Source organism: Cercospora kikuchii, assembly GCF_019650295.1.
Source record: "Cercospora kikuchii DNA, contig_00008, whole genome shotgun sequence".
Lineage (NCBI taxonomy): Eukaryota > Fungi > Ascomycota > Dothideomycetes > Mycosphaerellales > Mycosphaerellaceae > Cercospora > Cercospora kikuchii.
This window is the reverse complement of record NW_025408589.1, coordinates 1581894-1603923: the sequence shown is the minus strand read 5'-3', so window position 1 is coordinate 1603923 and position 22030 is coordinate 1581894. Positions and strand designations below refer to the sequence as shown.

Genomic DNA, 22030 nt, shown 5'->3' with positions numbered 1-22030 from the left:
CGGCGTAGTCGAGACCCCATCATGATCAAGTACAGACATTTGAGGTTGCGACGCATTCCAATGCTGTGGTCCCACACCACCACACGCGGCTGAGCTGGTTGCAACCTTCGGAGGGCGCGATTAAGGCCCATTTCGTCACAGTTCTCAAGTTGAAGCACATTCCTTGCGGGGTGCTACGAATCTGCTGTCGAACCATTCGAAGCTTTTAGGCACAATTCATGCAGTGCATCTTCCAAAAGATACCGTGCATTAGCGAGCGAAAGGGTGTTGCACTGATATACTCGGTCGGCTTTCCGTTCGTAGGTGTCTCATGCAGCGCTGAAGCAAGGAGTTTTAAGTCCGGAATCTCTCGTTGCCGCAGTAGCGGCCTGAGTTACACAACATGGACAGAGGTGCGACTTGCAAGCGACGTGGCGTTCAAGCTGCAACGTGGGCGGAACACCACGTTGTTGTGATCGTTAAAAGCTTCTCCCGCACCATGGCACAAGTCAGTCCTTTGAGACCCGGTTTCCAGGAATCCATTATCTGCAAGACCATATTGCCCCAGGTGAACACAGGTCACGTTCCAGAGGCATCATGGAGCACGAGAAGGCTACGCAGCGAGAGGACTTCGTAAACAACGACCTTGACAATGGAGATAGCGGAAAAATCGGTGTCCACCAAGATGTCTCTGATATGCGACGACTCGGACGGGATCAGGAGCTCCGCAGATCATTCACATCGTTCTCTATCCTCGGCCTCGCCACTGTGACGATGGGCACTTGGGTCGCCATGACCACAAATTCCACCTTCTCGCTTATCAATGGCGGCCTCGCGGGAACGATCTGGGTGTACTTTGGGTGCTGGATGTTCACCATCACCTTGGTGTGCAGCCTTGCAGAGATGGCCTCCATGAGCCCAACCAGTGGCGGACAGTATCATTGTAAGCACAAGCTTGACATCTGCCTGTCTGCCTGTCCAAATTACTGAGAATTGTAGGGGTTTCCGAATTCGCGGCCCCCTCTCAGCAAAAGTTCTTGAGCTACTGCGTGGGCTGGCTGAGCGCCTTGGGTTGGCAAGCTGCGATAGCGGGAACGGTCTACGTGAGCAGCGTTCTCATGCTGGAGCTTGTGGCTTTCAACACCGGATTCGCATACACTCGATGGCAAGTGACCTTGCTAATGATCGGACTCGGACTCTTCGGAACTTTTTTCAACACGTTTGGTGCCAAACGCTTGCCGTTGCTGGAGGGCATCGTGCTCTGCCTCACGATATTTGGATTCTTCAGCGTATACGTTCCATTATGGGTGCTTGCACCGAAGGTACCGGCGAAGGAGGCTTTCACACAATTCTCCAACTTCGGTGGCTGGCCATCAATTGGAACTGCTTGTATCGTTGGCCAGCTCACGGCAGGCGCGGCGTTCGTCGGAAGTGATGCACCTGTCCATCTCGCGGAAGAAGTCAAGAATGCCTCGCTCGCCGTGTCAAGAATGATGCGGACCACGATCCTGCTCAATGGGGCTTTTGGATTCGTCGCCATAGTGTCGTTCGTCCTCTGTATTACGGAAGTGGAGTCGGTGGTCGGGTCTACTTCCATATTCCCGTTCGTCGACGTCTTCTACGCAGGTACTGGCAGCAGAGCTGGAGCGACAGCAATGGCATGCATACCACTCGTGCTTACAATCTGCACGTCGCTTAATGCCATGGCGGCAGCATCTCGACAAGCCTGGGCACTGTCCAGAGATGGCGGCCTTCCATTTTCGGGCTGGTTCCGAAAGGTCGTCACTATCGGCACACCGATCCCACTGAACGCGATCTTGTTCTCCCTCTCCATCCTGGTCATCCTGGCTTTGATCAACATTGGGAGCAGTACTGCGTTCAATAGCATTGTTGGCCTGCTCACCTCGGCCACAAGCTTCTCATATGCGGTGTCGATTGGATCGATTTTGAGCAAGAGACTTCGACGCGAGCCACTTCCCCATGCGAGGTGGTCGCTGGGCATCCTCGGACTGCCCATAAATGTTATCGCATTTCTTTACGTCTGCTTCACTGCGATCATGAGCTTCTTCCCGGTCGTCGCAGAGGTTACAGCCACCACAATGAACTGGTCTGTGGTCATGTTCGCAGGAGTATTCGCGATTGCGGCGACCGATTACGCCTCGCGCGGAAGAAAGAAATACAAGGGACCTGTAGTAAACATTAGAAGGGACGAGTAGACATGTCGCGACTGTAAATAATCGTGGTGTACAGTATGCATCTTTGTGGTTGCGCCACTCTCTGAGGCGACTGATCTCGAGTCGACGCAGAAACATGGTGGGGATGTAGTCAGAGCGGTATCGTGGACTCCATGCAACCGGAAATATAGACCATACGCGATATGCGACACTTTGAACATAGTAGACATTGTTGATAGACCGGTACTGGTAGGCAGCGGATTCTATCGCGTCGTCATTGTCGGATTTCTCGCTCGTTTAGAGCACTCCAAAGCCGATGCCGCCTTCCTGCCGAATTGTGGGACTCACAACATCAGCATTGGAACGAGCATCGCGCCTCATGCATGTGCCCGTTACTTCACCTGTGAGCTCATCAGCGGGTGCTCTTGCGTGATTCATCGAAGTTTATTGCACCTTTATGTGTGAGCTGCTGTTGATCGTAAAAGCCAAATTTCTTATACAAGAAATTGCCTTCAGCACTGGCCTCAATCCATGCCGGTATGAACAGTAGATCAGCCAGCTTACATCCCCAACGCATCATCATGCTCCCAATGCCGCGACGAACGTATTCCGGTGACGTAAACAAAATATGAAGATCTGTATGCCTCATGTCAGATTACTTCGCTGGGTATCTTAGCCCACGTACGAATGAACGGCTCTGTCTTGTTCTCGATCCTCGTTTTGTTCATTGGTTCAATGATCTCTTTGGCCTCAGCAGCAAGCTTGCCGTCGACCCATGGCATCGGCTCATCTATTCCGCGAGGCTGCACGTTCGATGGTGCAAGATATAGCCTCCAATTGCTTGCTGCCACAATTTTCCCCGTGGTCAAATCAGTGACCTTGATCCAGAGATCGGCTGGATCCTGGGCCATGTCCTCGGCATACGTCTTCGCAAGTTTTGGTAAATCATCGGTATCTCTGCAGCCCATGAATAGCTCTCGAACGTATTTGAGCTTGAACGCCTCATACTGCACCTGAACCAGTTCCGCCATGTCGTTGGGCGTAGCCCTCGCAAGGACGAATTGTGCCATAGTGATTGAACGAAAGGTCAGTGGCACGTGGTGGCGGCAGTCATAAACTCCCAACGCGTGTACGCGCTGTCCCGGCTGTGTTCAAAATCGTCTCAGGCATGTTACACCCTTGCAGACAATAGCGTTCTACAGCTGCATGCTTTTTGTTGAGCGAAAGCGCGTAGCCGCCTTGCTTCCGTGTCTCGCGTTATCACTCTCGCTTGACGCGCAGTTGCCATCCGTCCGAAAGCAGAACTGCTCGAATGAATAAGATCGTGCATGCTTAGGCATGGCTGTTCTCGTGTCTGCGAAACTAGCGGTGATGGGAGGAGGGAAAGGCACTGGATGAAGAGTGAAATGTCAAGCGGATGATGACGTGGTTCCCAGGGGCTGGAACTTCCGTGTTCCGACCACCGACGATGATGGATTCTACCTGCCTGCCGGACACCTCCAGCGACGACATGAACAACATATCTCATCTTGCAGCTGATAGATTATGGGCGACGAGTACGATGACTGGGGCAATCCAAAACGGCCGCGTCGTGAGATGCCGCGCGAGAAAGGGCTCCTTGGCGCCTTGAAGTTCTATGGCAATCGGACGTTCAGGCAATATCGGACACTGCTCTCGGCGGCACTGTTTCTGGTCTGCCTGTTGTACTACTTCTTGGGAACGAACGGGGAACCTGCGCCGAAGCCCGTTGATTGGAGCAGATATGCATATGTGCAGTAAGCTGTCAAGCCGATCATGGATGGCACATCTGATGGCTGATATTCCGCCAGATACGTAACAGACAATCATAGCCTCTGCAATGGTAATGTCACCTTTAATGCCCTGAGACCGGAACTGATCTCGCGCAGCCTACATGATCTTTGATGCCCTGAAGCGGCATGGCAGCAAAGCCGATCGAATTCTGATGTACCCGAAGCAATGGGACAAAGTCGACGACTCGCCTCAAGACCGCAACAGTCAACTCCTCATTCGGGCGGAAAAGATATTCAAAGCGAAGCTGAAGCCTATTGCAGTGCTGGATGTGGATGGCGAATCTTCTCCCGGAACATTGAACGCTCCGAGTACGTGGGACTCATCGATCACGAAGTTGCGGGCCTTCGATCTGGTTGAGTACGACCGCGTGCTGCATATCGACAGCGACAGTACACTTTTGCAGAACTTGGACGAGCTATTCCTCCTCCCAAGCACTCCCGTCGCCATGCCTAGGGCTTATTGGTCTGAGGGCAGACCCAATCACTGGCAGTTGACCAGCTTGCTAATGCTGATTGAGCCGAACCCTTTCGAGCTCAAAAACTTTATTGACATTCTTATGTCATGGAAATTGAAGCCTGGCTTCCAGACTGGTAGGAATTATGATATGGATCTTCTCAACCACCGGTTTGGAGGCAGTGCAATGGTTCTTCCGCACCGCCCATACGCCATGCTTTCTGCCGAGTTCAGGAACCACGATCATTCAGCTTACCTGGGCACTATCAACGCTCCACGAGACTCATATCCTTCCAAGTACGGCTGGGACCCGGACCGGGCATATGAAGAGGCGAAGTTCGTACATTTCAGCGACTGGCCACTGCCGAAACCATGGGTCATGTGGCCGCACGAGGGCGTCAGCGAAATGCAGCCCGACTGTGGCGGCAAGAAAGAAGGCACTTGTCGAGAACGCGAAATCTGGAAGGAGTTATATAACGACTTCAGGAAGAGAAGAAAGGATCTCTGCAGAATCTTGAGTGTACCGGCGCCGAAATGGTCAGACCTGAAGAATGCGACGCAACCGAAACCTTGGGCTGAGATCATGGAACCTTGAAAGAGCTCGCTACCACAAATCCCTCGAAACCCTACGTATATTATCTGCTGGAGCTCGATACTCTTTCCTCCCGCGGTAGTGATACCAGGGTATTGCAATGATCACTGTGCCTGCGAAGACCACGACGGCCCAGTTGGAGTATGCTGCTGTCGGGTGTGGAGTGCTTGGAAAGAAGATAAAGACAATCTGTACAGCCAAATACCCGACAGACATCACATTCACAGCCAAGCTTGCTTTGCCGAGACTGAATCGCGTTGGCGGTAGCTCTCCACCAGTTATCCTCCTGTGGATCATGCATCCAATCACGATCATGTAGCTGGTAAAAAGTGCAGACTGACAGAGTGTTCCAAGTGTCCGGAATGCGGCTGGCGAGCCGAGAACGATGAAGATGGACAGGATCTTGCGCACAAAATCAGTTCTGCAAAATGTCCACAGCCTAAGGAGCAACTTACTGAGAATACTAGTGTGACAGTTACGGCATTGAGAGGAATGTCCCAGCCCGGCCGCACGTGCGAAAGGAACGCGCTGAAGGGCAACCCTCGATCGCGAGCAAAGGCGTAGAGTTGGCGAGAAGTGGTGGTGACCATGTTGATGATGCCAAACAGCAGGAGGATGAAGACTATCGTAGTAAGTGTCGTTGCCCCTCCTCTCGATTGCGTGGCATTCATAAAGATTTCTACGTAGGCAGGATGACCGGCATTGAGCAGCTCATGGGTCGTCTCGCCCCTGACGGTCAGATATGCTGAAGCGAAGTCAGCGCTCCTCTCACTTCCGGAAATTCACAGGTCAGACATACTGATGACCATGACCAAGCATGAGACATAGTTGAACACGGCAGTGGCCACCATGCTTCGCGGCAGAACCCAGGCAGCATCTTGCAGTTCCTCCGCGAGATGGGCCGCGCTATCCTACAATCTGGCGTGAGCGAAGCAGAACCACTGGTATCATGGCAGCCGCAAACCTACCGAGCCGAGGAAAGCACCACTCGCCCCGCTAGTGCCAATCCACATTGCCACGCCGTCGCTACCCCAGCCAGAGTAGTCGGTGAATTCAGTGAAAGTTGCTCGAGCCGGTGCTCTATCACCCATGACCCTGAATATCATCAGCATATTGCCTACCAGCGGCGCTGCATCTCGCCATGATCTCGAGACTGATCCCGATTGCTGGACTGACCACAGCACTGTCAGGACGGCAATATACGCAAAGACGTAAATGACAAACATGGCACCTTCGAAACTTGGTAATTTTCGAAGCAGCACTGTATCTGCATGGTGCGGTTAGCAACTTCAAGCGATCTTCGCTGGAATCGAATCTTACTGAAAGCGAGTGTGCTCAGCACGATCGCAATCGTGAGAAGTACTCCTTGCCACAGTTGCCGGACGTAGGTCGGGACCTCGAGGCTGATGATGCCCTGTACTGCCAGTGCACCACTGTATGCCGTCGAACATAAGGCCATCTGCCAGCCCAGAACCTGGACACAGGCTGAAGTCAGCGGTGCATACGCTCAAGCTGGCAAATACGTACACAAAGCCAACCAGTCAGATACGACAGGAATTTCTGACAGTGCTTCGGCGCGAACTCGGATACCCCTACAATCCTCAGTGGTCTCGACAGACACAGATGTCAAATCTATACTCACAATGGTACTGTCCGCCAGCGCAAGGCGCCATGGACGCCATCTCAGCCATCGATAGCGTAGTCAAAGACATGCCGAAGATGACGATAACGTAACCCCAAATACCGCCGGCACTGCCCCCATTCGTCAAAATGGAAGATGCACCAGGGAGAGCAAGAACCCATCCATTCACCAATATCAAGGAGTACCCAAATATGGAGAGGAATCGGAAATTGCGGCGGAGTTCCTGCTTCTTGTTCATACGATGCATGTCGCGGTTGTCATGATAAGTGTTCTTAAATCTTGTCGACCCGATGATTGGCGGCAAAGGGTCAAGACCTTCCAGTATGCCCACGGGCTGGATGGCATCTAGATCAGTCTCCTCTGGAATCCCTTCCTGCCTGGCATGAGATTGTGTCGCCATCTCCCGCCTGCGAAGGCTTGGAACATGAGATGTTGAGCAGCAGTCTCTGGCACGGCGACTATGAGCGCGGGAACTGAAGGAATACTCTCGTCTGCCGTAACGTCAATCGAACTTTTCGTGCTGAGAAGAGACGGGTCGGCCCCGAGAAATCGCAGAGAATAGAGCAATATGTCCGTTCACACGTGTTACCGTGGTCGGCAGCAGACATCGATTCCATGGTGCTCGCATCACACCCTTGTGCTCACGGTCTGTCGCATGCAGCCGGACCACCGGACCTCGTCCGATCACGTACGCGCTATGGCCTCTGACCCACGACCCTAGACCTCGGACAGAACCTTAACATGACCTTGAAAGATGTTTACAGTTGGTGGACCATGGGAGAAAGTCGGCACGTCAGCCTCCATGGGTCGGGATGATAGCGATAGAGTTTGTGAATACGAAGCCGATGTCAATGCATCATCAACTTCAAAACACATCTGGTTGAGAAGTGCTCTGTCCACTCCACAGCCTCACACCATGATCGACTAGCGTTCGAGTGTACTAAAGCCCGCTGGATAGAAGAGAGAGGTCGAATTGCAATGCTGCCGTCAAGAGGAGGCATAAGATGACCCGTTTTGCGGTCAACACAGCATCAGACAGAAGTGCGTCGGTCTGGGTATTGGCAATCCTCGCGATCATTTACTCGTGCCTCACATTGGGAACTCGCATATATTTCAGGATTGCCTCATGGGCCATCGAGGACAATATGATTCTGCTAGCCACCATATTGGCGTGCGGAGAGTATGCCACGACCATGTACGCTGCGCGACGTGGCATTGGCTCAAGCCTCTCACTTCTCAGCGAAACGGATCAAGACGCAGTGAATAAAGCAAGTCGCACTTTATCAGGTTTGATATACGTGCGCTGACAGCGGAGCAGGCATTCAGAGCGAGCCAAATCCTCTTCCTCATCGCGCTCACGCTGTCGAAGCTGTCGATCACCCTCTTGATACTACGGATCTTTTCGAACCTACAAAGTCGGCTCGCGTCCGTGGCCTGCACATCCGTGACAGTGGCGGTCATAGCTTGGGGTGTGGCATCTACTTTGGCCACATCTATAGTTTGCGAGCCGGCACGCGTTCAGACGAAGCCAGATGAGCAAGTATGTCCAGGTCATGAGGCACGCTGGCTGACAATCACTGTCACTGCGTGCCTCATCGAGACCTGGATTGCTGCTCTTCCTGCGCTCCTTTGCATAAACCTACGAATGGCCCTCGGCAAGAAAGTGAAAGTATTCTTGGCTTTCGTTTTCCGGCTTGGGTATGTAAGATGGCTGTGCTTCAACGGGACTGGCTGACTCGAGGGACAGCTGCATCGTATTCGCCGTCATGCACTATCTTGCTTACAACCGAGCATTCAACGGCAGAGTCGCGGACGCACCTTTACTTGCAGACGTCGTTGTCTGGCAGCAGGCCGGCCTTTGCTATTCACTGCTCTCAGCCACGATCCCGGTCAGCTTGAATTTCATAGGCCAATTTAGCACGGGCGCCAGTGTGGCATTATCATCTGGGCGGAAGTCCTCTGCTTGGAGTTCATCTGGCCCATTCGGGAACCTATCTTTTAGCGGAAAGAGCAAACTCTCTGGCTCCATGATATCGGGGCAGCGAGGCGCCAGACGTTCAAGCCAGAGCAGACACCCACCAGGTGTGTCTCATCCAGCGGCGGCGAAGCAGAAGTACAGTGTCTCGCACGACATGGGAATTTTCCGAGACTACGCTTTTCAGCTTCCACATGTGAATGTCCCAGGTGTAATCCCAGACCTTCCGGACTGAATTCCGATTATCCCTGTGCTAGATACCTCTTTACAGCACTATGCCTCAGCCGAGTTCCTCAAGATCTTACCCGCTCCCGGTCCAAACGTTCCGTGGTGGACTTCCCTCCAATACGCAATCCTCACAGCTTGTCATGGCAAGTGCTATTTCTCACGCCCGTGGGTTTCGGCATCCAATTCGACCTGACAGCGGATCTGGTTCGATGGGGCTTGGAATAAGAAGTACTGGTGGGCAAAGCCGATATCCGGGAAGAAGAACTTGTTGCATCGGCACAAGTATTCTTTCTAGGCGCACAGAACCCGCAACCTTCTCGTACGCATTGGGCATCGCCGACGGGACCAGCATTGCATGTGATGACATAGCATTGGAACCTCCCAGCTTGGCGGTCCTGCAGAAGTGTGAGCACAGCGAACAGAGGAGCCCAGTCGCGAATAAGGCACAGACTCACGAAGATCTTGTTCGGCGGTATGCCCGCCACCAACACGAGCATAGATGCAATAACTATTGCCATGAGATTTTGGGTCTTCATTTTGGCTGAGCCTTTGAAGTCTTGCTTGCAGCCAGAAGTGATTTTCAGGAATCGAAGAAATGGTCCGACCTTTGATCGGCTTGATAGCTGATATCGCAAAATGTCCGGAACTGGTGAGAGCAACTACGAGAACAAGCGGCAAGGGGTACACATTGTTATCTTCCAATCTCGACACCCAAGCATGCCCAAGTTCCGCAGACGCGTACGGGGTCTCGTCGAGGAATGCACACATCTCGGCTTCGGCATTCGACCTCGTTTGTCACACTGCATGCCTCAGCAGAAAAGCCCGATATCTGTTCCATCATGCTTCCCGGATGTCCTAAAAAGCATTACCGTTGATCGCTGCCGACGAATAGCTTCGTTGACCAGCATTCGTGGTCCCAAGTTTATTACGCTATTCTCTGCGGCTTTCGACGGATGTCGAGAACATTAGGAGCTGTGCGCCTGTCCGAAGAAAATGCTGTTGGATCGACGGGTGGCTGAGGGCACTACTCGTGCCAAGTCCTCCATCTGAGTGCATTTGCGGCAGTTTTGATACACTATATCAACAACCAGCATCGCCCTCTGCAGACATAGCATCCTCTGCGATCCTCACTACCACCAATGCCCCTCTAGAGCTTGCTCCCCCGCGTGGTGCGAGGTTGACAGGCTTTCGAAGGCGTGCAGTCTGGGCCTGGAGCATTCAAAACGACCAAGAGTAGCCCGTCCAGCGATGGAAAGCGATAGTCCGTATGTCGCCTCGCTGGAGCACCACCGACGCTCGGTGCGTCCGAAGCTGAACTCAAGCATGCGATGACTGCATTGGGGAGCTGAAACGCCGTCTCGTCGCCTAGCGAAGAGCACACTGCAGACGGGGAGACAGGCGACGAACCGGTTCCCGTCCAAAGTATAGCGTTTCTGCAGTGTACGCCTTCAGCTCCATCTGACAACTTCCATGACCGGTAGCACCGAGAGCACAGCTCCTGTGCCCAGATCGCAAAGGAGAGGTCCACGTGGGAGCTGCAGTGCAGTAGCTCGACAGCCACGCCCCACTTCTCGCCATTGGCCAGCTCTCCATTTCCGCAAGTTGCAGTCGACAACACTTCGAGAATTCATCCACGGAACACACAAATATCGATGCTCAGGCTCCTGTATGACCACAGCTCGAATTATGTTACGCACAACCTTGACCTATCTTCGGAGCCTGCAGCACCCCGCACGGCTTCAAGTCTCCTGAGAGCTGAGACGAGTGGCGCAAAACCTGCATCGTATACTTTACACGTACGCCCATGGAGAATAATCATGGCTGGCTGAAATGCAAGACTCTCGTTCTCGACCGCGAAAATGGCGCTGTGGTACCGACGACGCCCGCGTGGCCTGACACCACAGGTTGCACTCGTGTGCAGCAGAACAATGGTGAGACTACGAGCTTGTCTTAGATTAAACGCTATAAGAATCCGTTTCGCAGACTGGAAATCGTACCTTTGCTGTGCTTCGTTTGCTCATCATTGACCCACACAAGACACAAAACGATCAACATGGCTTCGTGGAATGATGTTCTTGGCTCAGGCATCCCAAAGGCTGCCAGCCGTGCGTACAGCATCCTCAATACAGCGACTCTCAACTGACTCGCCACAGCAAAGGTTGCAGAACGAAGAGAATTGCGTGACTTGACTGATGAAGAACGATACCTGTTTGCAGAAGGTCTTGCGAGGTTTCAGCAGAAAGATCTCGCCAAGGAAAAACAGCCCGCAGACAGCTATTATGAGATAGCGGGTAATGATAATTCCATCCATTTAGTACTCTCATGCTGATCGAAAAGGTATTCATGGGCTGCCTTATCGTCGATGGCCGAATGAGAGTTGGAACACAGATATGTCTGAAAAGCCTCAAGGAAGAGTGGGTTTCTGTACCCACACTTCAATTCTGTTTCTCACCTGGCATCGTCCATTCCTGGCCCTATTCGAGGTAGGTCGCTCCAATTGTATCGCATGAAGTGCCAGAGCTCACTCTTGATAGGCCAAACTGTGGGAGAACGTTCAACTCATTGCTCAGGGGATCAGTCCTTCCGACGGCCAGGATCGCTATTTGGCCGCTGCAAAAACGTTCCGTCTTCCGTATTGGGACTGGGCTAGAGTCGATCGTTACATTTTCCCAGCTGAGGCGCTTGACGAGAATCAGATCTGGTGGTCTGGGCCAAACTCCAAGAATTCGATATGGCCAAGCTCGGGAAAGTACAACCCGTTGCACCAGGCCCCATTGCCAGCCAGTGCAGACAGAGGAATTCTGAAGTACGGTAATCCAACTCGTCGCCAAACCAACGAAGAAAACGCGCAACAAAAGAGATTGTCCGACAGGGAGCGCGACAATGCCTTGTGGGACCAGGTCAAGAATATTCAGACGCGACATTCAGGCGATTGGATCGCCCGAAATGGTGTGGTCGCTGCCCGGAATCTCTCTGAGAGAACTGCGAATTTGCTTGGCGGTTATCAGCGCTTTGCCCCTGTCTCCTCCAACGGCTACTCATTTGATCAAACCAGTGCGCAGCGCACTGCTCGCAAGGAGGTGTGGGGAAGTCTCGAAGGTAAGTATAGTCGCTCGGGCGCATCCTCGATTGACGGCAAAGTTTGACGGACCTTCCACTGACCCTTCTCAAAGACATACACAACGCTATCCACGGCCTGGTTGGCAATGGAGGACATATGGGACGGATCGAGGCTTCAGCATTCGATCCGATCTTCTGGCTACATCATTGGTACAATGAGCACGCCACTAAAAGCGACAAGTTCTCGGCTAACACCTGCGCAGTAACATCGATCGACTCTTCGCTCTGTGGCAGGGTCTCCGCGAGGACGAGACCAAAGAGGACACTTGGGTTACCGACCAGGACTCCTCGGAAACATACATGAAGGCGAGCAGCGAAAAGGATGGCAACAAGACTAAACTGTACCCATTCAAATACCTCGATGGAGGCAACAGACTCCAATGGTACACGTCGGCGCAGACTCATAATGTTGAAGACTTCAACTATACCTATCCCGAGCTTAAGGGACTCCATGGAGTACCATTGGATCAGCGAAGAAGCCAGATCGTTCCTGCCATCGGAAAACTGTACCCACAGCCTGCCGATGACATTGCAGCAAGCTTCTTGAAGAATCCACGAGCTGGAGAGCGTATGCTTCCAGCTGCCAGAATGGCCAGAGTCATGAAAGAAGAGAGTGTGCCCGCGACAGCAGAGAGCGCCTTTGAGATGGCCGACAATCTTCCTCAGCCAGAAGCGCTTCTTGAAGAGTCTCTGCAACCTGAGAAGCCTTTCTTACGCAACCTGGCGCCAGATGGAAAGTACCTGGACTGGATCGTCAATATCAAGGGCGAGAAGCATGCTCTCGATGGCAATTACGCCGTCTACGTCTTCTTGGATGCCGTCGAAGAGGACGATGTCAGCCTCTGGCCCCTCTCTCCAAACTTCGTTGGACTTTTCACTCCGTTGGGTCAAGATGGTGCCACTGCTTGCAGTAAATGTCAAGAAGGTCAAGCGGCGAAGCTCGAAGTTACTGGTCAGATTCCGTTGACGATTGCGTTGATGGAGAGATATCTGGCGCAGATCATTCCTGACATCACGGTCGACACCGTCGTGCCGTATTTGCAGAAGAATCTGCACTGGAGAGTCGCAGTGGTGAGCACTATCCCTTGTCTGGCAGACATGAAAATAATACTGACTCATTGAGAACAGGACAAGCAAGCTTTGGACGATAGGTCGCAGGTCCCGGGCCTCACTGTCTTCGTCATCTCGAACGAGGTCACTGTGACTGAGCCGGTGGATGAGCTGCCGGTGTTCGCGGACGATGTGACAATTCACGCAGAGGCGACGACGAACCGTGATGGCTCAGGCAGAGGCAACGGTACTGGTCTGGCTGTGGGCGAGGATGGCACTGAGAGGACCACATCTGGATAGGGTGGAACTGACAGGCGATGTGTTGTCTATAGCGGCTAGCCACGAATCGAAAAGACTTTCTTCCGCATCCAAAGCCCTGGTCACGGCGCATACATTTCTTGGAATGGTCAAAGACTCAACGCTTCCTCGCCCAAGTCATGGGACACTTGCGACCACGCGAATGGAAAATGGTTACATGTCATACTATCCCTCACTGATATGAATATGTCTTTCGTCGTCACTGCTATCTTCCCCATTTACATGTATTACATTCTCTCTACAAAGAAATGTTCACAATTCACAGCGTCCGCATGGCCAATATGCCGCATTACAGCAATCGTAGAAAGTGACTGACTGAACCGAATCTACGGTGATGGTCTACGACCAGGCTGCTTATCGTAAATTTTGCCAAAGTCCGATAAAGCGTTACCCGACACCAGATTTCCAGGGAAGACGCCCGGAGCACCAGCCATATACCACGCATACTTCTCCACAAAGGTCGCCTGGGTATCCATCTCATACATAGTATCGAGCATGAACCTCTCCACCACGTCCGCCGTTCCACTGGTGAGGCCATACTCAGTAATCCATAGTGGGTATTGCTGAGCGACAACTCCATAGTAGAACTCGTAAAGATACGAAAAGAACTCGCCGTACTGCGCAGGACTGCCATACCAATGGATAGGGATGAAATCGATATTGCAGCCTGTACATTGTTGGAGGAAAGAGCGAATCCAGGCTTTTCCAGTTTCGCTGCTCGTGACCGCTGGGCCTCCGAGACGGAAACCTTGAGCTTTCAAGGGGGAAATGTATGTTCTGTAGGCTTCGACGGCTTCTTCGACTGTCATGCAGCTTGCTCCGGCGCCCTCGACGCAGAGATCGGGTTCGTTGAAGGCGAGGATTTCGGTCCAGCCTTGCTCTTTGGCGGCGGCGACGTTGTCGAACCAGACGCTGGTTAGGTCGGGGTGGGCGGACCAGAGCATGGGGACGAATTGCACGAAGGGGTTCAGGTCGCGAGGGGCTTCTTGGAGTCTGGGATCTTGCGGGGCGCTGTACCAGTTGTATGCCCAGGTGACCTTGGATGTGCCGGATGTTGCTGGGCATGTTGTGGTAGTGAAGAGATCTGTCACGGCGGCATAGTTGTATGCGAGACCGCGCTTGCCGACGCCTGCTGTTGGAACGGCCTGGCAAGCCACGGTAGTTGTGGTTGACGAGGCTGTCGTAGTCGAAGAGGACGTGGTTGTAACCGAAGATGAAGTGGTTGTAATCGAAGATGAAGTGGTTGTGGTCACCGATGCCGTGGTGGAGGAGGAAGAAGAAGAGGAGGAGGACACTGAGGACGTGGTCGAGACTGTGCTCGTTGTTGAAGTGGTACTGGCAGTAGAAGTGGAGCTGGCACTGGTTGTCGTGGTCGACGCCGCGGAGGTAGAAGTGCTGCTGCTGTCACTGGATGTAGTCGTTGCGGAAGCCGTAGTGGTGACGTCGGAGGTCGTGGCAGATGTGCTCGTCTCGCTCGAAGTCGAAGACGCCGATGTTGTGGTCGAGGTCGAACTCTCCTCTGGGTACGCAGCCTTGGAAGTAGAAGTGGTCAAGGTAGTGGAGCTGGTGTTGTCGCCATAGTACTGCGCCTTGGAAGAAGTGGTCGTCGACTTTGGTTGATATCCGCCAGCCTTCGAAGAAGTGCTCGATGACTTTGGAGCATATCCGCCAGCTTTCGAAGTGCTCGTCGACTTCGCATGATATCCTACGGGCTTGGAAGAAGCGGAGGTGGACTTGGTGTGGTATCCCCCAGCCTTGGATTTGGAAGAAGTGGTGGACTTGTACTTCTTCACGGATGCAGTAGTAGTACACTTGGTCGTAGTGGAAGTTGTAGTCGTCTTTAGCTTAGTGGTACATGTGGTGGTCGTCGTCGTAGTACTGCTAGAAACATAAGGCCGGGCTGCAGAAAATCCCAGCAGAAGCAAGAATGCAAAAAGAGTGGACAGGATCTCCATATTGAGTATCCCGGTAACGAGTGAGGTCAATCGATCAAAAAGAAAGGCACGCGCGAAACGTGAAGGGCAAGATGTACGAAGATCGTAGCTGGCGACATACCGTATATAATGGGGGGCTAACAACACGCAATCGGCATCGCCGGCACGACCTGACGACTTCACCTCAAGCTAGACGCAGGAGTGGATTTCTGAGGTGCAGGTTTTCTCAGCGCTTCCGCTGTATAAGGAATGCTGAGGCTTGTGCAGTATACCGAAATGGGGTCTTCAGCCAGCCATAGACTTCGTGGCGTCGAATAAGGCTGAAATCGGAGGCCACGGTTGGTCGGTTGACTCGCTTCTCACGTTGATGTCGCGTGGTGGAAATGACGTTCCGAGAGTTGAGAGCCACCATTTGCTTGGAATCTCGACCTGATCTTCCACCCAGGCAATGCTCTTTGTGTGCAACACCATGTCTGATGTCCATGATCTCCAAGAGTCGCATCGGGCTTGCAACGAGGGAACCAATATCTATTAGCAATCGCCGGTATCTTGTACTGTACCATGAGCGAAGGAGTGAAGACTAGTGTCAGGAGTGGCTGCAAGCCACATCTCGGCAAGGCAAGACCAAACCTTGGCCCTCAGGAGCACCGAACTTCGTAAGCGCCGCACGTGAACTCTTCCAACGGTACCACTTGAGGCTTAGCAATGTCCAAGCTGCAAAATTCAAGCGATGGTTTTCTATCTTCTATCGAGACAAGATGGTAGATGGTGAAAAGTCATGGTCGGGAGATTTGTCAACACGAACCGCGGCCATGCTCGCCGGATAGCTTTTGATATTGTGCAGAAATTTGTGCATAACTCTGCGCCCTCGAATAAAGATAGCAGATGCTATCAGGCCCAGGCTGCGTGTATGCATCAATCTATTCTGGTTTAGGTGGAGTCTCTGCCCAATGCAATTTTCGAGTTCGAGACATCGTGCCCGTGGGTTTCGGAGACACGTCGCGGCTGCTGTCTCTAGCTAGTAGAGGCTCCACTCGTGTATCTGGGGATGAGTGGTTGAGGTTCCATGCGTCCATATGTGTTCTCTGCTCCTCGAGCGGACTGTCGGAGGCTTCGATAGCTGTAGTCTTCCATTTTGGCTGTTCAAGCTCGAGTTCAGCTTCAGATGCTCCTGGCTCACTATTCCGAAACTTTAGTGGGGCCTGAATATCGACTGTCAAAACGTAACATTCTTTGTCTACAAATCTTCTCACCCACGTCGTCACCTTCCACACCAGGACCTCATGACTCTTGATCGGAATCTCTATCGACATGCCTGCGATTTTCAAATTGGGCCGCTTAGCTCGCAGATGTCTCTTGATGGCCGCAACATGAGATTCTGTCGCCGGCAGTCCGGAGACATATTCCACATCAGATATCTCTCTCATGAGATCGGGTAGGTAATGGGCGTTGTAACCCACTGTGACGTGGCCGAGACTGCCACATTCAATGACAAATTCGTTTGATGTCTTCAGATGACGGAGCACTAGCAGCGCAGGAAAGACGAGCACGCTGCACACTTGATCGGATAACGTTTCGCGGTCGATGTTGCCGAAAAAATGCGTGTAAGGGCCTGAAGTCAGACAAACCACCTCAAAATCTGCCATCCAGGGGATTGGTAGCTCGAATTGGATCTTCGGATGCCAAGACACTGCATCACCGGCCGATACTCGAGCCTCGATATCCTGCCAGATGAGACATGGGGTTGCAGTTGCCTCCTCTGGCAGCGCGGAAGGAAGTTTGTTGCACAGTATGCGCACGAAACGGGTGCCACCCATTCGTTGGAGGTATATAGCTGATCTGCTTTCATTGTCGGCTTTCTGACGTTCCAGCAAAGCGAGGTATATCATGTCTGTGACGATTGGCTTTAGTCTCAGCTCGATGCTGAGACCCACGTTGGTCATGGCGTAGGGCGTTGTCGCGGTCAAGTCTCTGCCGTGTTGCTTTGCCAATAGACGGCCGTGAACGGTGTAGCGGGCGAAATCCGCAGGTGAGTCACTGAGTAGTCCATGCCGCATTGTATCGCTGGACTTCTTGGTCCACGAGAACAGACTAAGGTCGTCTGACTGCTTCATGATTTCTTCTTGCAGTCTCCGAAAAGCTTTCTTGCCTTCGCCATACAGAAGAGGCATGGAAATGTCAAACAAGCCTAGAAGACAGTACGCTATATCTTCGGTGCGTGCAGTTGCTCGTCCAGATGCCCAGCGCATACGAGTCGCTACATTTGCTCTGGTCAATGGGCGGCCCGCGAGAAGGTAGTACCTGGCAATGCCCGTTGTTCGAGAGACCAATTTCTGCAGCGCTTCGTCGTCAGGCCCTCGGAGATTGCCAAGCTCGTGCCATGATTCAGTGAAGAAGAATACATTTCGGGGGGCTAAGAGTTCCTGTAAAGTCCAGCCTCTAGTGAACCACCTGCTGTTCGAGAACGCCGCCTCAAAGCCTGGCTGGTGGCGCTGGCACGTCACGTCCGACAGATACGCATAGCATGTCTCGGCTTGCGCGTACCAGGTAAACATAGAATTGATCGCTTCCTGCAGCTCTGCGCTGCTGTTCTTGTCGATACAGCACGTATCGATCCAGATGTAGCAATATCCGTGAACTCGTGCCTGAGTTGCGGCCAGTTTCAGCTTTTGATAGCCCGCTCGATCTGTACTGGTACCTAGAGCCACGTCTCGATAGAGGACCTCATCCAGCTGCCAAGTATGTGACAGGATGGCGTATTGAGGAATTTCTCGCCCAGAAAACTCAACGAGCTCAGGTGTCCACTCAGCAGACCACACCGTTTCCCACAAGAGCTCCACGTCTGACTCAGAAGAGGATGTCGTTGAGGCAACATATTCGTCGTCGCTCTCACTCTCGCTCTTGCTCTCGCTCTCTGGGAAAGATTCTCTGCGTGCGAGTGGGACATCGAAGCTGGGTCTTCGGGCTTGGGGACTCACATTTCGCTGACGCAATTGGCCGCTCGGAGAATCGATGTCAGAGAAATCTATCGTGCTCGCCCGACTGAGTGTATCATCATGTGGCCGACTGCGGAGACTCTCTGCTGCGGAGGCCACGGACGCGGCGTCAGAGTGCGAATCACTGGCATACGTGACCGCTTCGGCATCAAAGAGAGGCGTCTTCAAAAGTCTCATATCTCTCGGCGGGAAGAAATTCGCGGTCGAAGCCAAGTCGCCATCCAAGCCATGTACTTTGAATGTTGATTGTGATAAAGCCACTGCGAGCCTCAATGATCAGTCGCCATAGTGCAGACGCGCATGTTCAGAGCTTGAGCTTGTTGATCCTCCACCGAGAAGGTGCGGCTGCGAAGAGACGTATTCCAGCGGCGGAGTCATCGGCAAATCGCGACATGGGCAGAAACACATCGTAGCTCCGCAAGTAGTAGGGTGATGGGCGTTCAGAAGAAGTCTCCTGATGTCGGATGGTGTCAATTGTGTGGTTGCCGTTGTGTTGTGTTTGGCAGCGGAGAACGGGGAAAGCTCGGAAAGCCGATATATGCCCGTAAAGCTCTCAAGTCCACTCACTTGCAGCTCTTTGATCTTCATGTGAAAGCAACTGCTCTGACATCTGCTGATCCTGGGGAGGAGACCAAGGACACAACAATGCGGATGGGCTAGCAGCGCGTCATGTTCACCTTCACGCCGCTGCTGGGCGCGCAGTCCGACTCGCCGGCGTCGCAGTCGCTGTTGGAACTCGATGGCGGCATCAAGATTCTCGTCGACGTCGGCTGGGACGAGACATTCGATGCTGAGAAGCTGCAGGCACTGGAAAAGCACGTGTCGACGCTCTCGCTCGTCTTGCTGACCCATGCGACCGTCGACCATATCGGCGCATACGCGCACTGCTGCAAACACATTCCGCAGTTCAGTCAAGTGCCTGTGTACGCGACTACGCCAGTCATCAACCTGGGACGAACGCTGCTGGTTGATCTCTACGCCTCGTCTCCTCTCGCCGCCTCCGTTATCCCTGTCAGCGCCATCGCCCCAAGCGCGCTCCAGCCAGAAACAGCACCGAATCTCCTCTACGCGTCTCCTTCTGCAGACGAGATCGCGGCATATTTTGGCGCAATCCATCCTCTTCGCTACAGTCAACCACACCAGCCAGTACCCGCGTCTTTCTCGCCTCCTGTGGGCAACCTCACCATCACTGCGTACAGTGCGGGACACACACCTGGGGGGACAATATGGCACATTCAGCATGGCTTGGAGAGCATTGTCTATGCTGCAGATTGGAATCAGGGCCGAGAGAATCTGCTGTCGGGAGCGGCATGGCTGTCTGGAGGGTCAAACATCACAGAAGGTCTGCAGCGGCCGACTGCCCTGATATGCAGCTCGAAGGGTGTTGAGAAAACAGAGGTTTTGCCAAGAAAGAAGAGGGATGAACTTCTTGTCAGCTTGATACGGGAGACTATTGCTCAGGGTGGTAAGGTCTTGATCCCGACGGACTCTTCGGCAAGAGTGCTGGAGCTTGCATTTATCCTCAATCATACATGGCGAGAGAATGTCAGTGGTCCGCATGCAGACACGTACCGCAACACCAGGATATACATGGCGAGCAAGACGAGCAAAAGCACGGTACGTCAGCTGTCAAGTATGCTGGAATGGATGGACGAAGCCATCATCAGGGACGCGGAGGCTGCCATGAACAAAACGCAGGCAGATGAGGGAAGAGTGCCGAATTTACTGGACTGGCAGTTCGTGAAGCAGATTGAAAGCAGAAACAAGCTGGATCAGGCATTGCGGCGGAAGAGGCCATGTATCATACTGGCTAGCGACACCTCGCTCGAATGGGGATTCGCACGACAAGCAATGGAGAAGATGGCCCACGATCCTCAGAATCTGGTCATCCTCACGGAAAACACGCCACAGAACGACGTGGCTCGGCCAAGTCTTGCACAGCAGCTGGCGAACGTATGGCGATCTAGCAACAAATCTTCTTCCCAAGCTGGCGCGAAGGTTGTTGGCGCTGATGGGCAGAGTGTGCAACTGCGACAGGTTACAGCCGAAGCGCTCACTGGAGAGGAGGATATGCTGTATCAACAATATGCTGCGCGTCAGCGACAGCTTCATAGCAATCTGCAAGGTGACAATGCTGCCAACGACACGGCCACCGCGGAGATCGCAGACGACCAGGCGGAAGAATCCTCAGACGACGAAGACGAAGATCAGGATCCTGAGCAGCAGGGACGAGCGCTCAATTTGTCTGCGCAAATGACGCAGAGCAACAAGCGCAAAGCCGGTCTGTCGGATGCGGAGCTGGGCATAAACGTCCTTATTAGGGGCAAGAGCGTTCACGACTTTGATGTACGGAACAGGAAGGGGCGCGATAAGGTCTTTCCTTTTGTACAGCGCAAGCCCAAAAGTGATGACTATGGCGACATCATCAAACCTGAGGACTACTTACGCGCTGAAGAACGTGACACCGTCGACGGCGTGGACATGCGCGCTGATGCGAAACAAGATGTCACTGCTGTCGGTCAGAAGCGCAAATGGGGCGATGCGAATGCGAAAAATAAGAAAGATCGCAAGCCGCAGCCCGATAAGCGACAGAAGGTGGAAGAGAAGCGGGAACCAGACGACATCGATGCGCTCATCGCGAAGGCTACTGGGGTTGCGGGTGACGGCGATGCAGCGAACGGGGTTGAGTCGGAATCGGAAGACGACGAGAGCGACTACGAGCCTGATGAGGGCGACGACAAGCCACCACAAAAGGCTGTCTTCACCACTGTGGAGATCACAGTGCAGCTTCGCATAGCGCACATTGATTTCTCTGGTCTGCACGAGAAGCGAGACCTCCAAATGCTGATACCTCTGATCAGACCACGGAAACTCATTCTCATATCTGGAACTGTTTCTGAAACTCAGAGTTTGGCCACCGAATGTCGGCAACTTCTATCGGAAGGGGGCGAGCAAAAGTCTGATGTGTTTGCGCCACTCGTTGGCGAGGTGATCGATGCCAGCGTTGACACCAACGCTTGGACGATCAAGCTAAGTCGACAGTTGGTCAAGAAGCTCACGTGGCAGAATGTGCGCGGCCTCGGTGTCGTTGCACTCACAGGACGAATAGATGCCGAGCCAGTCGAGGGTGGCGGCGAGTCAGCAGAGGATGAGAATGTCAAGAAGAAACTAAAGATGATAAAAGGAGAGGCTGAGGACGCAGACTCAGACAGCAAAGCTGGTCGATCCGGCATCCCGGCAGTACCGGTTCTTGATCTCGTGCAGACTGCAGCATCAACAGCCCATCAGCGAGCAACACAGCCCGTTCACGTCGGTGATCTGAAGTTGACCGATATGCGAAAGCTGATGCTTGCTTCTGGTCATTCGGCTGAGTTTCGAGGAGAGGGCACCCTACTGATTGATCACACTGTGGTCATCAGAAAGAGTCCATCAGGCAGAATCGAAGTGGAAGCTGGACCGGGCGGATTGCAGCAGCCGCAGTACAGGACCAAAGACAACGAGGCCAGCTTTTACGCTGTCAGGAAGTTGATCTATGGCGGCCTGGCAGTCGTCGCCGGTGTATGATATGCTAGAGATGATCAAAATTATGAGAGTATGTGGCCGGAGTGCCTCTTTCTTACGGCACTGGCCTAACACTTGCATCACTCAGTCCACAGCACTGACGATTCCAACCCTTGGAACAATTGACCAGTGCAGCGTACTCCCAGATCTCACGACTTCGATAGTTCCGCAACATCTCTCCAGGAACACGAGCAAA

At 53.1% G+C, this 22030-nt stretch overlaps 8 protein-coding genes across 9 annotated transcripts; 4 read left to right on the top strand and 4 right to left on the bottom strand.

Annotated features, from left to right (window-relative positions):
* Positions 1 to 576: 576 nt before the first annotated feature.
* Positions 577 to 2195, top strand: CKM354_001182600 (uncharacterized protein; the record flags this gene model as incomplete). Its single annotated transcript, XM_044807331.1, has 2 exons — positions 577 to 922; positions 979 to 2195. 2 exons carry the CDS (start codon positions 577 to 579, stop codon positions 2193 to 2195), a joined length of 1563 nt encoding a protein of 520 aa, XP_044663266.1.
* Positions 2196 to 2450: 255 nt separating this feature from the next.
* CKM354_001182500 (uncharacterized protein) lies at positions 2451 to 3223 on the bottom strand (the record flags this gene model as incomplete). The annotated part of the gene is made up of 3 exons (XM_044807330.1): positions 2451 to 2554; positions 2607 to 2789; positions 2839 to 3223. 3 exons carry the CDS (start codon positions 3221 to 3223, stop codon positions 2451 to 2453), a joined length of 672 nt encoding a protein of 223 aa, XP_044663265.1.
* Positions 3224 to 3698: 475 nt separating this feature from the next.
* CKM354_001182400 (uncharacterized protein) lies at positions 3699 to 5013 on the top strand (the record flags this gene model as incomplete). The annotated part of the gene is made up of 3 exons (XM_044807329.1): positions 3699 to 3928; positions 3983 to 4014; positions 4061 to 5013. The coding sequence occupies 3 exons, from the start codon at positions 3699 to 3701 to the stop codon at positions 5011 to 5013; spliced, it is 1215 nt and encodes a 404-aa protein (XP_044663264.1).
* A 9-nt stretch (positions 5014 to 5022) lies between these two features.
* On the bottom strand, positions 5023 to 7052 carry CKM354_001182300 (uncharacterized protein; the record flags this gene model as incomplete). Its single annotated transcript, XM_044807328.1, has 8 exons — positions 5023 to 5412; positions 5466 to 5755; positions 5810 to 5921; positions 5979 to 6105; positions 6187 to 6277; positions 6331 to 6484; positions 6538 to 6602; positions 6653 to 7052. The coding sequence occupies 8 exons, from the start codon at positions 7050 to 7052 to the stop codon at positions 5023 to 5025; spliced, it is 1629 nt and encodes a 542-aa protein (XP_044663263.1).
* Positions 7053 to 10908: 3856 nt separating this feature from the next.
* Positions 10909 to 13325, top strand: CKM354_001182200 (uncharacterized protein; the record flags this gene model as incomplete). The annotated part of the gene is made up of 7 exons (XM_044807327.1): positions 10909 to 10960; positions 11009 to 11146; positions 11193 to 11338; positions 11390 to 11954; positions 12029 to 12125; positions 12179 to 13046; positions 13104 to 13325. The coding sequence occupies 7 exons, from the start codon at positions 10909 to 10911 to the stop codon at positions 13323 to 13325; spliced, it is 2088 nt and encodes a 695-aa protein (XP_044663262.1).
* Positions 13326 to 13669: 344 nt separating this feature from the next.
* On the bottom strand, positions 13670 to 15298 carry CKM354_001182100 (uncharacterized protein; the record flags this gene model as incomplete). Its single annotated transcript, XM_044807326.1, has 1 exon — positions 13670 to 15298. The coding sequence occupies one exon, from the start codon at positions 15296 to 15298 to the stop codon at positions 13670 to 13672; it is 1629 nt and encodes a 542-aa protein (XP_044663261.1).
* An 899-nt stretch (positions 15299 to 16197) lies between these two features.
* Positions 16198 to 18450, bottom strand: CKM354_001182000 (uncharacterized protein; the record flags this gene model as incomplete). 2 transcript variants are annotated; one of them, XM_044807325.1, is made up of 2 exons in its annotated part: positions 16198 to 17465; positions 17976 to 18450. In XM_044807325.1, the coding sequence occupies 2 exons, from the start codon at positions 18448 to 18450 to the stop codon at positions 16198 to 16200; spliced, it is 1743 nt and encodes a 580-aa protein (XP_044663260.1). The 2 variants fall into 2 exon arrangements, with proteins under 2 accessions (XP_044663260.1, XP_044663259.1); XM_044807324.1 differs by having other exon boundaries at positions 16198 to 18450.
* Positions 18451 to 18942: 492 nt separating this feature from the next.
* On the top strand, positions 18943 to 21837 carry CKM354_001181900 (cleavage polyadenylation factor subunit CFT2; the record flags this gene model as incomplete). Its single annotated transcript, XM_044807323.1, has 1 exon — positions 18943 to 21837. One exon carries the CDS (start codon positions 18943 to 18945, stop codon positions 21835 to 21837), a length of 2895 nt encoding a protein of 964 aa, XP_044663258.1.
* Positions 21838 to 22030: the final 193 nt, after the last annotated feature.